This window comes from Prinia subflava, chromosome 2 (genome assembly GCF_021018805.1).
Source record: "Prinia subflava isolate CZ2003 ecotype Zambia chromosome 2, Cam_Psub_1.2, whole genome shotgun sequence".
Taxonomy (NCBI): Eukaryota; Metazoa; Chordata; class Aves; order Passeriformes; family Cisticolidae; genus Prinia; species Prinia subflava.
Window position 1 is genome coordinate 31414993 of NC_086248.1, and position 15671 is coordinate 31430663.

General features: G+C 38.4%; 1 protein-coding gene across 2 annotated transcripts in view; it reads left to right on the forward strand.

Moving 5' to 3' along the window:
- The first annotated feature begins 9644 nt into the window (after positions 1 to 9644).
- The window catches only part of SENP6 (SUMO specific peptidase 6), a 73524-nt gene continuing 67497 nt past the window's right edge, over positions 9645 to 15671 (forward strand). The window contains exon 1 of one of the 2 annotated variants that reach the window (XM_063389495.1): positions 9645 to 10092. In XM_063389495.1, the coding sequence (XP_063245565.1) occupies positions 10041 to 10092 (52 nt within the window). In that variant the 5' untranslated portion in view covers positions 9645 to 10040. The remainder of the gene's footprint in view (positions 10093 to 15671) is intronic. The other variant, XM_063389497.1, reaches the window with a different exon arrangement.

A 15671-nucleotide genomic window follows, 5' to 3' on the forward strand; every position in this document is an offset into this window, starting at 1 on the left:
GTAAGAGAGGCAGAGGGCACGTCACACCTCAGAAGGGCTGAATTGCTTTTTGGAGACACTCTTCCACCTCCCTAAATTGTAGAGAAATTACCAGGCATATGGATAACTTTGGCCCCCGCATTTAACTGCTTACAGTTAAATGCAATGATTTCAGGCCCTTAAGTCTGCCCTTTTTTAATTCCCATATTCCCCTATGCTGCCTACCCTGAAATATAATTACTTATAATTTACAAGTCCCCTTGTATTGTTTTTTAAGAAATACCAACAATTTTCTTTCCATAATTATCTAGCCATTATACACAGGCAAACAGATAACTGGGAAACTAAAAACATGCCAAAAAATGACTTGCAGGCAGGATTTATGTTAATGATGTTGTAACAACATGTTGCAGCTTATGTAACATTTTTTTCTAGCACTTATATATGTACAGTAGCTGTACAAGCCACAATGATATAACTTCCTTTGAAGACACAGAATTTGACAAACCTTGTGCAGTTAACTCACCTATTAAACTGATGTTCTATTTATGGAATAATACAGCCCATTCTCTAGCAATATGTGGTCATGTAAAAAAAAGACCCTATCACACAGACACAGGAGGAGACAGAATAAGGTTGCTATGGGAACCTTAGCTCTAAATGGTCTGGCTTTTGTTGGCTTAAAATCTCAAACATTGTGTTGCATTAATTATGTTTTGGTTGAGCTTCTTTGCACTGAGTATGAAATTTGTTTTGCATGCTGTTTCAGTCTTACATGTATGTATGCGACATTTTTAAAATCAGAAATACATGTGTTAGCTAATACATAAGAGAAGAAGGTGTTTTATTACAAAACCGAGTCATGGCATTGAGGAAAATATTCTCAAGACATAAGGGCAAGATTTTCATTTTACTCATCTAGCTAAATCTCAGATAACACTATCCTCCATTATTCAATATGGATCATGGAGCCTAACAAACTAATAGTAGAAGCAGCAGTGGGAAGGAACCACCACAAAAGGCAAGAATGAGGTGGCAATTGTGGGACAAAAAGGATTGGAGAAGTCTCTGTTGGAAGCATGGGAGGGATTTTGATATGCAGAAATTAGGTGGAAAGAAGCTGAAAACAGAAACTGAATGAAAGGAAAGAGCCAGAGGAAAGGATCTTAGGGGAGACTGAGGGAAGAATGAGCAATGACAGAAGTTGAAGGATTGCATTTAGTGCAGGAGCCACAGGGAGGAAAGTGGATAGAGATTCTGAAAACAAGGTTGAGTCTGTCTTTTGGGGAGGAGAAAATGGTGGCTAACACGTTGATGTCAAATGAACTAATTAGGATAGTACTATAATTCAAAATACCCCCAAATTATGAAAACATCATTAATCAGTCCTACACAAATGAGAGTCGATAGCATATATATTGTTCTAAGGCATCTTAAAAGCTTTTGCTGTATGAAAACAACAAAATTTCATGCATCCTACAAACTAGAAACATTCTACAGCACTGAATGTCTTCACAGGACATTTCAAGTGTCATGATGATGATTTCAACAATGACTTTCCTCTTGTAAAACCAGTTGTCGGTCATGAATAAAATTTAGTTTTATTTAAATATTATCTATTCTTGAAAAGCTTATGTTAAATCTGCTGAATTTTCCCTAGAATGATTACAATCTTTATTCATCATTATGGGTGGTACAGAGTCTGGAATTTTTAGGATGAAAACTGATACAACACTTTAAAACTTCTCTATGATGAAAATCAATACGTTTAATTTCTATACTACCAAGCAGCAAACAGTGCAGACATTAATAATAGGTCAGCTCCACTTTAACATTCTCATATGGTAACCACAATTTAAACAGTCTGTTAAAAGTTTCACATTGTTTTAGCAACCATAGACCCTAGGTCAAAGTACATATATCTTCAAACTGATGGAAACTGTTTAGTTTTTCTGTCTTTAATTTGTTTGAAAATAAAGAGTGCTTGTGACCTAGGTTATTTACATACAAACTTACAGAGTTCCATGTATTAAAAGTAAGCAAATTTAATTACAAGTTACAGGGTTTTCTCAAAAAGAAATAGAGATTGATATCTTCACAATATTAAAAAGAACATTATCTTTCTTCTGAGCACTAAACAATCTGAGTATTATGCTTACATATGTTCACAATATGCTTGCAAGCTGATGTGAAGCTCAGGCTCCTAGGAAAGACAAATAACTACTCAAGTGACTCTCAAGCATTTTTAGCATTAAATGGACAATAACACAAAACACAGCATAAACCACTCCTGTAAAAGTTTGCAGGCCAGTCACATAACAGTTATGCTCGTAGTAAAGTTCCCCTCAGCTTTTGATGAAACCAACAGCAGTACTCCTGATATTTTAATGTGAATGACTGTGTTGTTACAGGGGGCTCCAACGATTTGTAACAGGACTCACAGTGGTAGCAGCCATTTCCTGACCCCAAGTATCTCTTAGCTCCTTGGCCTCCGACTTTTAACAGCTACATCTCCTTGAAGAAGAACATGACCTAATGGTACCCGTTAGGAATAACACACCAATGGCAACCAGATTCATCTTGTTTCTATACAGGCAGCTAATGATAAGGATTATACACGCCTGGAATGAATCAAAGACAGACACTTAATGACTGACATCGTCATTTATCAAAGAGCATAAAGACTTGGAGAATCTTTAAAGTTAAAACAAATGCTTGTGATAGGCCACTTTACAAATTGGTACAGCTTGTTAACAAATACCACAGATCTCACAAGTCACTGTGAGTTAGAACATCCTCTCCTGCTAGGATGTCCTTCTTCAGTATAACTTTGGGCACACAAAGGTAACTCTTATTTCTTTAACCTCCTCTGTCTCAGGGCTTATATTTCTTACATCAATCAAGGTTCTCTACAAACTCCATCAGGGCCACACTCTACGCCATGAATATTTCTTTCATCTTATTTCATACAGTTTATACAGAGGCTAATTGAGTTACAATTCTGGAGAAAACTTCCTCTTTCTTCCTCTGTCTGAGCCTTCCAAGCACACCTTCTGGCATTTGACAATTAATGCATGTATAACAGTATTTCATGTGGACTGGTGCTGTTAGAATACAACTTCATTAAAGAATGTAAATTACATCTCAAAAAATAGCTATGGACATCCACATCCTTCTAACAGAGGGAAATAATGTCTCAGAAGGCCATTCTCATCTTGAGCAAAAACACTGAGAAGATCAAAGCACTCAGGATTTCTACACAGATGTGAACATCTTACAGATCTCTAGGATTTGTATTTCATTCTCCTGAGAATAACTGAAAAGCTCTGATGTCATGCTACAGTTCTGTCCCTCTTCACTGGAATAGCTGGCATGCAGGATCAACAGGGAGAGAAAGCAGGTGACACTGACTCCAGCGAGATATTAACAATTGTGTATGTCTTCTTAAAACTAAACCAGGAAATAGGCTGGAAAAATGCATTTTCAATGTGCTTCCCTGACAGTCTGAGAGAGGCACTTGATCCTACACAGGCTTATCCCACACAGGTTTATCCTAGCTGTAGTTCTATTATTTTCCCTGCCAGACCACAAGTACTACAAACATCTAACAAGGGGTTAAGGACAGAATTAGAATTAAAAGAAACCACTTGAACTAGCAAGATGATATGCAGCAAATAAACATAGAAAACCAGACACTTTAGATGGAGGAATCAAATGAAGTAATACAAATTGAGATACAGCTGCTAGGGAATAACAATACAGAAAAGGACAAAGGATTTATACTGGATTACAGATTGACCATGATCTGTGGTTTTGTTGAAAAATATTTCAGGATACATTGAAGGAATTGCAGTGTGTCAGAAGTTGAACAGTCATTCCACTCTATTCAGTATTGGAGAGAGCTAAATTAGTACTGCATTTTGTTTTGAGTGCCCCACCTTTAAATACAGACAAGTTAAAGAGACTCCAGGGGGATTGCAAATAATAGATGAAAGAAGACTGAAAGACCCATAGAAAAGGCTGAGATACACAACAGTATCTACAGTCTCACAGTATAGCGAGGTTACTAAAAAGAGCACAGTGAATTCTAACTGAAGAAGAAAAAATCTATTCATAGAAAAGATTGTTTAGGTTAATATGGACACCTCCCACTCCTCCCATTCTAGTGTACTATCTGTGGAGACTGAAGATCAGTCAAAAACTGACACTTTTAAGGACATATACTGGTGACATTTTAAGTCATACCTCTAGGCAGAAGGACAAATGAAATTACCCCTTTACGTCTTTCAAATCCTGTATTATGTGAATTCTATTATTTGCAGTATGGTTATTGCTATATATGCTTTAACTGGCTCCACTTCCCAGACAGAGCCAGTACAGTACTTAACCAGTACAGTGCACTGGCAGGAGCACGTCCATCTCCACAGTCCAGATCTCAGATCTCCTATGTATATTAGGAAAGAGGTTTCAGAAGTTCTTCTGCTTAGAAGAGCAATTTGCAAAGAACAAGCTTGGTGTCCTCACCAGCACCATAAGCAGTAGAGAAGTCACGCAAATTGAGAACAGGGAAGATGCTGTGATTTCTTTCTACCTCTGCTTTCATTATGATTGCTACAACCCCATGGGTCACGTTCATAAGTACAGAAGTTTGACCTTTTTCTTTGCCTTGGAATGTATTTTTGCTTGTGTGTGTACAGGTTAATATTTGCCATTTTATGAGCCCTTGGAGGAGTGTGTTTTTAGAAACATGATTCAAATATATACAAAAGTTTCCCACTTGAGACATATAACAACTTTTCCTAAAAGATTGTCCTAATTGCTTTAAAGCACAAGCATTCTTAAAGCTCTACACCTACATGCATCTAATGAAACTGGCAAGGAAAAGGTGATCCTCCTTTAAGAGGCGTGAGCCTGCTGAAACAGTATCAATTAGATATTTTCTATTTATTACATTTCTATTTATTACATATTTATTACATTACATCTGTTTAAATAAGCCATCTCTAGAAACAAAGTTCTTAAATCTAATAATTCTGACAAAGGACCTCCAAACATATCAGCAACAAAACCGTTTCTAATTGGTGAGACCATTTTAAAGGAAGGCCACCTGCAAGTTCTGCTAGCTGGCAATTAAGAACCTGTATTTCTCTCCATGTGTAATCATGAGAACAATTTCTGTATAACTTCATACAAAAGAAGTTTCAGCATCTATGAAATGTGTTTAAACATACTTTGGAAGTTGACTTAAGACATATTTCCAATTGAATTGAAAAGCAAGAGGCAGGATCTGACCCTGTGCATAAATGCATAGAAAGTTTTGCATGCTGGATGCTTTTGGATTCCTGACATACCTTAAGTAACAGTCTGAGTCATGCAGTGCTTTTATTATTTATGCTTTTCTTGTAGTAAATATTTCTATTATTTTATTTTCCTCATTACAGTCTTTGATTTTAGCATTTTGTGCTGTAGATACTTTTTTTTTGTTAGTAGATTAAAGACTATGGTGATTATGCCATACTATTTATGATGACAAATGAAACTTTTTCTATTTCTCCTTCTTTAAATCAGTTAAAACTTCTGCTGTTATCAGTAAAATGAAAGTTACATTGAAAGACATAGAAGAAATTAATGCTGTTGCCTAATCTTAAAGTTGAAAAGCAATCAATAAATGTATTTCATCAGTCTGTAGGCGAAACCATATTTCCCTTAGACCATCACTGTAAAAATAATATAAAGAGATAAAAGTTTATTTCAGATTAACAACATTGTTGCTACAGGAAACTTAGAGAAAATTTGACATAGCAAATCAGACATTTTGAATATACATTGGAAAGTATATTCTATGTATCTTACATCTAACGTGTTTTTCTTGAGCCTCTTATATGCTCCATTTTTAACACTTAGAAAACTATCAACATAGTTGATAGTCTTTTGTTAGTTAAAGATCAATCTTTGCCTCAAAGACTTAATGTACATTTACCCTATATACATCACTAGGAAATAATTAAAATATATAAGATTATCCCCTAGTTCCTCAGTAGAATATTTTATAACAGGCTATTTTTCTATCCCATAATTTCATGCATATATTTGAAATAGTTCTCTTTCATAAGGTTTTATTTTCCCTCATTGATCATAATTACTTTCCTGTTTAGGAGATGTAAATGACATAATGGTTCTGGACTGTGCAACAAATTCTCTCAATTTTTTTTCTCTGTAAAAAATGACCTCCCAAATGTAGCCCAACTCTGCAAAAAGAAAATTTGATTTCCAAAAGTAATATCTAATGCTATATTGTAGATAATGATGTTGACATATCCCTCAATCACTCTTTTATACCTATAAAACTCACTTTGATGTTTAATTAGTCATTATCTTTTTTAGCCCAACACAGTTGTTTTATCTCACTGGCCAGTAAGACAACTTGTAGATTTAAAGCAAAACTGTTTCTCTTTGAATAGTTCTAATGCAGCAATGACCAAATGCAGAAGATACTTACATGAATAATGGCCGTTTTAAATTGTTTATAACAGTAGCAGAAAACCTAAAAGATATTTGTTTATTATGGTTACTTTCCAACAGCACAATGTTGAGTTTTGAGGTAAGTGGATCAGATTCAAAAAACACATCTCCTTCAAGGAAGGAATTAAGAAAATTCTTTAGACAAAATCCCAACGATCTTAAGCAGTTCTTAGTTATTTACCACCTACTTGACAATCTATCTTTGATAACACAGTTAAACAAAAAACCTTTTCCACATCCTGATGTATCACTAAGTCCTAGCACACAGACGAATAGAACTCTTCCCTTCCGGAACATTCCTGAAGAGCTACCTACAGTATGCCAGCTATCCTGGAATAATATGAGACAACCCCTAAAATTAAAGCAATAACTTTAATAACAAGAACAAGATATTGCAGTGCAAGAAACAAATCTGATTTTGCTTTGAAAATGCAAAGGAAAAATACTAGGCAGCAGGTCATGAGGTAGCAACAAAATAGTTTTATAAAACTGAGAACACAGACTGTGTTTCATTAATATGTTCAAGAAACAGTTCTAAGAACAGCAATAGAAAACAGCGAAAATTAACTTCACCCCAGAACACTTACTTCCTGAAAGATGAGACTGTTAAATAGTTAAATATAAAGTTATTTATAGTCTATAGAGCAGGTTCTTGGGTTGTAAATAAAAAAAATATTCAAAGTGCCTATAAATTCCCTTAAATGTCTATATTCAATTTATATACCAGTAAAGAAAACTAAGTAATGTACGTTACGACAACAGAAGCTCCAAAACTGCAATCCTAATTCTGTTTTATTCCTTAAGTAAGGAACTAGTGTTTCTAGGGAACAGCTACTCCCATTTTCTTGGCTAACTTCACAAAAACATAGAGGAAACAAGAAGTAACTCCAAAAAATTAGAAATACAAAGGGAAAAAAAATCAGTTCTGTAAAGTAATTTTCAGTACTGAATCACCTAAGCAACATTCATTAATAATAACTTTTTCATTGTGGGAAGAAAAGGAAAAAAATAGATTTCTAAGGTGAGACAGAAATTCTTCATCACTGCCTAATGCAGTAATCAGCTTTCCACCCTACACAGAGCTGTGACAACAGAGCTGTGCGCAGGCAAGTGTTTGTAAATTCTGGATCTTACACCGTCCTGTGATTGTCAAATACCCACAGTGGGACCGGTCAACTTCTAGGGGATGCTAAGGCCAGGAAGCAGTGACCTGATGCATGTCATTCCTGGGCTCTTATTCTGTGAACACAACTGAATTTTTCCTTTAGAGAGAAAGAAAACTCAGTAAATTTCTCTAAGACTTCTTTCAGCAGGACGGAGAATACTAATTTTCTCTTTTTCATTGTTCATTCTGTTACTTCTTATACATGAAGAAAATCCTCTGGTTCCAAGCAAAGTTAAGAAAATCTGAAAAGATTTTGTAAGACTTGAGTGTTCTCAGTATTGCATTCCCTCATAAATACTTCTCGAATTAAAAAACAAACCACTCTAAGGCTGAGAACAGACTATTAATAAAAGTTTAATTAGTAAGAGTTTTGACTACATTCTACCTCTTGCATCCTTAAAGAGCTTCAAAATAAAGGAAAAAAAGAACAGTGCAATGAGATGCAATTTTGGGCAGCTCTTTTCCATTAAAATGTATGTTAAATTATCAATCAAAAAGTCTAAAATCAACCATGCATCTAGATTAACACTGATAGCTTATTCCCTTATCCTTGCTACATTAAAAGGGTATTTTAACCTATTCTGTAACCTCAGTTCACTAAAACTCTGAAGCTGTATTTGATACCTTGATCAGTAAGTCCACTACTGTGCATCAAGCATTTATTCAAATAATTCATAAGCATAACTCACAATCCTCAGTCTTAAAAAATTTGTGTAGAATTGTGTAGACCTGGATCAGTCCAGTTTCAACTATCAATAAGAATTTGTTTTTGTGAATTAATGCTCTAACCTCAGCAGTAAACCCTCTAACTGGACAATGCCCCTCTGAGATACAATAGGGTATTTTTGAAAATTAGATTCTAAATTTCTTGGGTTTTTAACTATTAGGTTTCTATTGAACAGATAATTTTCTGGCTTCTCTGTAATTAGCTGGGGCCAATTTCTCCTAATTGTTTCCTGTTAATCTCATTACTAATGAAACAAGGATATTTTGTGATCTCTCTTTCAGGAAGCCCTTTTTTTTTTCTACGGAGATTTTGAAAACTGAGATTTGTGGGTTTGCCAGCACTGTTCCAACTTTTGGGGTTCTTCTTTCTAAGTACTTGCTAGCTCTGGTGCTGAGATGTAGCACTTGGGGAGCACTCTGACATGCCCTGTTGTCTTCCAGATTGCTTTTTGCCTCTCGAATGTGTAAAAACTGAGCACTCTCAAAAGCATTTGAAACACGCTAGGTGCATTCAGGAACAAAAATTACAATTTTAGAAGGCTTAAAGGAAAACAACAATTTTCCTCTTTCTAACCTTTAATCTTCATATGCACTAGGTGCTTTAATTTACCTAACTTAGGACTTCAGTCTACAAACTCCTCAGGCACTTTTGGAAGCTCGCTTTTCAGGGATTAGAAATGTTAGGAATCTTAGACATTAGAATTCCCCAAATCTGCAGTAAAGTGGGGGGAAGGAGGAGTCAACAGAATCCCAGATTAAAGAACCTGTCGAGGAAAGGTGTATCTGGTTTTCCCTAGCTATAGACTGTCATAAACTGTCATTTAGTTTTTAAGGGATGCACGGTTTTTTGTATTTCGGCTTCACGGGAAAGCTTTTTAAAACGTAAAATCATACATGCTAGAAGTCAAATGTACCTGAGGCCATGACTTGCAATTTCACTTTAGTTGGCGTGGCAACGCTGTACATTTTGCAAAATCCAACTTTTGGATTTGAATACGATCAGGCCACAGAAGATTTTAAGATTAAGAGGAATTTTTGAATCTTGCGAAAACCCTTTTCCCGAGCATGAGCGAGGTGAGAGGCCGGCAGGCCCCAGCGCTCCGCCATGGACTCCCACACTCCTGTAACTTCATTCATTTCATCCGAGCCACCTCCTCGTCTCCCAAAAGCTGCTGCCTGCAGGCTGATCGAGGAGGCAGCGGGAGAGCCCGAGGCAGCGCGGGGCGCAGCGCTGCTGCGGCCATTTTAGTCCCGGGGCCGGGAGCGCCGGCGGCGCCCGCGGCGGGAGCGGCGCGGCTCGGGCAGGCCAGCGCCGGTGCGGGGCCCAGGGCGGCAGCGGGCGCGCTCCGAGCCCCGGCCAGGCCCGCCAGCGCAACGGGCGCCAACGGGCCCGGCCGCAGCCGCTCGGGGCCGCCGGCGGCGGGCGCGCTGAGGGAGGAGCGGGCGCGCTGCCGCCGCTTCCTCCTGCGCGGGGGCCGGAAGGCAGCGCGGCCCGGCGGCGGCAGAGGGCCGGGCCTCGGCGGTAGTGCCGCCGTTGCGGGTCAGCCACCCAGCCTTCCGCAGTGGGGGCGGGCAGGCCGGGGGAAGGGCCGGGCCCCGCCGCCGCGCTGGGCGATGGAGTGAGGGAGCGCTACGCGGCAGCGGGAAGATGGCCGGTGGCGGCGGCGGCGGCGGCTGCAGAGACAGCTTGTTTCTGGAAGGTGCGTGCAGGGCTGCGAGGAGGGAAATGTGGCCCGTGAGCCGCGTTTCCCTCCTGGCGATGAGTAAAGGGGCACGGCGCAAAGTGGGGAATGGGGGAGGCGGGCGTGTGAGTTCATATGGGGTGGGGGGTGGGGGTTATGAGTCGCCTTTGGGTGCGACGACAATGAGAGGTGGCTTCGTGGTGGGGGAAGGGTGGCTGCCGTGGTTAGGTCTAGTGAAAAGAGACCTGCTTTTGAGGGAGGGCTTAGTGAGGGCGATTTGGTTCATTTTTCTTTTTTTCCTTCTTTCTTTCTTTTACTGTTCCGAGACGTGGGGAGTGCGGGGTTTCTTTCCTTTGTCGGGGCAGCACCGGGAGCAGCCCGGGCTCGGTGCGGCGGCGGGGCTCAGCCGTGGCTCGGCGGGCGGTGGGCGGGGGGCGCCGGGCAGTGTTGGCCTGGGTGAGAGGGGAGGCCAGGGCTGCCTTGCCCCTGCCCTCTCTCCGCTCCCAGGCCCCGGCCTAGCCCGTATTCTGTGGCCCCACCGTAAAATGAGTCTTCGCCTGCTCCTGAAAGGCTCCTACAAAGGTTTGGGACTGACTTTAATTTTGGGAGGGGAGTAATGGTTATAATTGTGATACGAAGGGATTGATGAACCTCATTACCTGCATTTGAAAGAAACCTTTTGCATTTGTAAAGGCCTGACTTTTTTTTTTCTTTCCTTCTTTCTTTCTTTCTTTCTTTTTTTTTCTTTTTTTTTTTTTTTTTTTTTTTTTGGTTATACGGTTTTGGTGTCTTCAAGGGGTTTTTGTCACTATAAAGCTTTTAATTATAATGTAAAAAGCCTCCTGAAATTGGAATATTTTAGCTGTTGAGTCTTTACAATTTTATTGATACATCGAAAAATGTACTGCTGTAGTGTTGCAAAATTGCTGTAAGCACATGTCCTGATGGCATAGACCAGTAGTCTGGTAAATTCTGCCAAATTACCATGATGATAACAAAGAAAAATTAATGAAATTAAGTACTCCTCATAAGCAGAGTTTTTCAAGTCAAGAATAAGTTTAGCATTGGAGATTTGCAGTATCTGTATTGCACAGAACAAAACCTCTTGCAGATTTTCTCTTGCTGCAGGATGTTGGATATTGGTTTTTTTATTACAAGATGTTCTGGAATAGATGTACTGTGCGAACAAAATACTGCTTGTTGTTTTGAATAATTAATCTGGAATTCTGATGTTCAGAAACTCTGGTTAATAACAGCTGTCATTTTACCTCCCTTATACCTGTAGAGGATTCAGTGGTGAAATCCAAGCACTCTGTTTTTTTCCTGAGGTCTTCTCACAGACTATAGTGAGGTTTGTGCAGACAGCTAAAAGTGTCAAGGTGATGACTGGTCACTGTCTTCTGTGTGCACCTTGAGTACCTGCTGGCTGCACAGGTGGCTAAGAGAAGATGGATTTCATATGCAATATTCACATTATTTTTGCTTACAAATTCTTTCCAACAGCAGGAGCAACACATCACTGGATAGCACCTCCATTTGAAACTTCAGTGTTCCAGGATGTGTGAACTGAGTGATCAGCTGGTTTTGTGTTTCCCCATTGTTTGGGAACACATTCATTGTAGGACTGATGATGTGATAGAAACCCTAAGAGTGCAGCCACATGTGAAGAAAATCTAGTGTAGATGGTGATGACAAAAAATTTATGGGGATGGCCCAAGTCCAAATGGGACAGTCCTACTTGGGCAGATTTAGTAAGAGCTGGTAAAATCTGTACTGATTTGAAGCAAAGGGAGAAGGCTTTCAGATATTGTTTGATAGATATTTATTAGAGATATTTATAGAAAAAGCACAGGCATAGGATACCTATAAATACATATATATACATGAGCTTTTTGGCAATCTGCAGTCTGCAAAGGTAGCATATTAGATCAGCCTAATGAAGCACTGTTATCCAAAGGCTAGACAAGCCAGATTTGTGAAACAAATATTGTGGGGACAAAAAAAGGGGTGAAAGTGGGCAGAGTAGGAAATATGGCGACTTCTGTTGCTGGATGATGGTTATTAATACAGGAGCCTAGAGCTGTATCTATAATTTGTCTGAGTCTCCATATTTCCTGGAGTCCTTTGAAGGCTGTGTAACCAACAACCAAAAATGGGTTACTTAATGTTTTCTCAAAGACTGGTGAAGGGGAGGGGCGGGACTCCTCTGTCCATCCCTTCCTTAAATGTACACAATAGTAGAAGTCTGGGCAAAATGGATGTTAGGTCTGTCACCAGTTAAACTGTCTATGGGACACTGTGCTGGTTAACTACATAGGTTTATGTGTGTGTTTGTATACATGCATGTGCACAGACATTTCTGGTGCTGTCCTGCTTATGTTGACTATCAGTCAGACTTAAAATAAATATACAGTTAAATGAAATAAATTACCTTGCAGTGTGACAATTGTTCAGAATCTTGGTTCTGACTCCACATGTCCAGTGAGGTACTGCTTTTCTTTCATTTAATGTAACAGATTTTACTGTGAAAAAATATCTGTCATTCTACTGTAAAAGTGCTTCCTCTTAATATTTTTATTACTTGATTCTCCAGTAAAAAAACAAAATGGTCTTTCTGGAAGGGTGTTCCTTGAATGATTGATTTGTTGCCTTTCTGCTAATACCATTCTTGAACATAGTGATTCATACCAGTACTTGTTTTTTATCCAGTTCTGTGTATCTAATGTGCATAATTTTTTATTCAGTGTTGTATAGACTGTTTAATGGAAATGTGAAAAATTTCCCTAGGACTGTAATGGACTCTTTTTAAAGCTGCATTTGTTATCATGATGCAAGTGAAATCAAAAACTGTTCTGAATTTGCTTTTTTACAGTGATGTTTCAAAGTTATGGGGTGAATATGCAGAAATTCATGCTAACAAAGTATTTCTCTTACATGGGAATTCTTTCCTGATGTGGAGGAGGACAAGTTAGTGATTAGAAATTTGTGTCTGCAGCAGTTCCTGTGTTTCTTAACTGACAGTCACATTTAAAATATAAAGAATGGTAGGCAAATTCATTTGGATTTAAGGCAGGAGGCTTAAATGTTGAACATGTGGGAATGGAGAGTAGGGTTGATCATTACCTTGGAGAAGAATTATTGGAACTCTTGTTTTCTGCCTCCTTCACTATTACTGAATTGGAAGGAAATCGTAATTTCTCTTTTCCAACATGAAATTTCAAGTTTACCTATATTTATGCAGTAGATAATAGGTAAACTTTAAAATATTTTCCAGAAGAAGGTAGAAATTTATTCTCTCCTATTTTCTTATTTCAGTCTCCTGGTGGTTACAGTAGTGATACTGAGAACCAGTATTGAATTTTCTTTTTGAGGATCTCCTTTCTAAGGAATGTTGCCAGTCGCTAGCTTCGGAGCTGTTGAGATATTTCAGTGCAGTCGTGGCAAGAATTCGCTCAATTTTCATTCCTATTTCTTGGCTACAGGTTTCCTAATAACAGTAAAGAAAACTGTGTGGTCTACCTGTTAAGCAGCAGTAGTATAAACGTCCCAGTTGTCTGCCAGAGGACTCCAGAGGACTGCTTTGTTGTTCTTTCAGTTCACATGATGTAAAGAATTGTCTTCACCAAAGCAAGAGTTGTAGACTTACGTATTTTCTTAAAGGTAGCTGAGATTCTGGGGTGGTATAGAAACATGCAGCTTTTGTATATTAGTGTAGAGTTACAGATGTCTTTTGAAGTGGTGGTCAGCCCCTCCTCTCTCTTTTTTTTGTTTCTGTTTTTAATCATACTGAGAAATCTCTTGACTGGAATAGTACAAATTAGGAGAGTAGAGTGGAGTTTATATTCAGGTACAACACTTGAAACTTTTCTACCTGCCAGACTGTTGTACCTGCAAGACTGTTCTCTTTATTTTTCTCTTAACAGTGAAATTTAATTATTAATTGTTGTAATTGTCTCTAATCAAAGTCTCTTGTGCTTTATTTGTCGTCTAATGGAGATTGTGATTAGCTTGAAAAAGTGGGGAAGAGTTGTTTCAGGTATCACTGATCTTGTGAGCCGACCTGAACTCCTGCTTTATCCTGTTGAATTCTTCTCTGGTTTGCATCTGTCCCATCAATGTCCAGACAGGTTCTGTTTCTTCCATTTTTCTTGAGTGTTTTTTTTTTTAAATGAGAAAGCGTGAAGATTATGACTTCATGGCTTGTCTATATATCCTAGTCCTTTGACCTGTTCAGAACTTTTTTCCAGCACTGCACATGTATCTTCTTAGACTTGAAGAGTGTTCAGCTGTCCTGTCCAGTGGTTTTGAGAACAGGAAACCTTCTGACTTGAGTAACAGGTTATCTTCTGTGAATGAAACTCACTTGTTGAGAACTATTTCTCAACAAAGTCAAATTGAAAACGTTTCTTACTATCTTGTTTTTTTATACATGCCAGACTAACTAGGGTGATAGGTGGCATGAAATATTCAAAATGACAGGGTGCTTCTTAAACTATATAGAAAGATACTAAAAATAAACCTAATTAATCTATTACTGCTCTATAACGTATATTGCAATATGCTTGGGAGCACATGCTAAGGTAAAAGCCTGTGCTCCAGTCCTCTTCCACATCATCACCTTCTGAATTTTGAGACAGGATTCTAGGAGCCAAGGTGTGTCTTGAGCTTTCTAAAGTGTAAAGGATCTGTGTGCAATTTTCTGGTTTTCATTGTGCAGGCATTTATTATTTGTTAGTTTTTCCTACGTAACTGCTACTCTATTAAGTTTTCTCAAAGTGGGACATAAAAGCTTCTGGTGTAAGAGTAACTTTTTAACAAAGTTAAACAGTTTTACAAAGTTAACAGTTTTAAACAAAAGTTTTTACAAAGTAAACAGTTTAAAAAGTTTAACAAAGTTAACAGTTTTAACTGTTTAACAAAGAGGTTTGGGATGCCTCATCCACTATTTTCTGGCTCTTGGATTTGGTAGTAAAGTGCTACTCCTTCCTCAGAAAAAGTACAGAATTTCTAGTGGATTGTAGTGGCAAAAAAAAGTTAAATGAGAAATGAGTTCCTCAAAGAGATTCTTACACTCTTCTTTATGTAAGTATAAATAAAAAAGTAATAGTAATAACAAAAGTAGTAACATTAGTATGTGGTTGGATAGCAAACATTAAACCAACAGTTAGCAGATGTCATGCTTGTGTAGATACGAGCCTGTTTTAGATATTTCAGTGTTTTCCTTCTTGTTTTATGTACAAGGATAAAACAAAATAGATTATTTATTTTAGTGGTTTCAACAACAACTTTGGCTTTTCTTACTGTTATTTCTGGAGGACTGTACCTGGATCTTGGTGCAGTCCCAGACTTCACCTAGTCCGTAGTTTCAGCTTTGTCTTGTAATTGAGGAGCATCAAGGTGTGCTGTGTTGTAGCAGATCCTATAATGTGAGACTAACCACCAAACTTGCCCCTTTAAAATATTGCTTTGTAAGAATATGAAGATTTTTTGAGTCACCTCATAACTTTGCATTCTTCCTTCCCAGTAATAGGATTACCTCTTTCCAACCCCTTGGCCATAGGCAGGAACACCTTTTACTAGACCAGATTGCTCAAGGC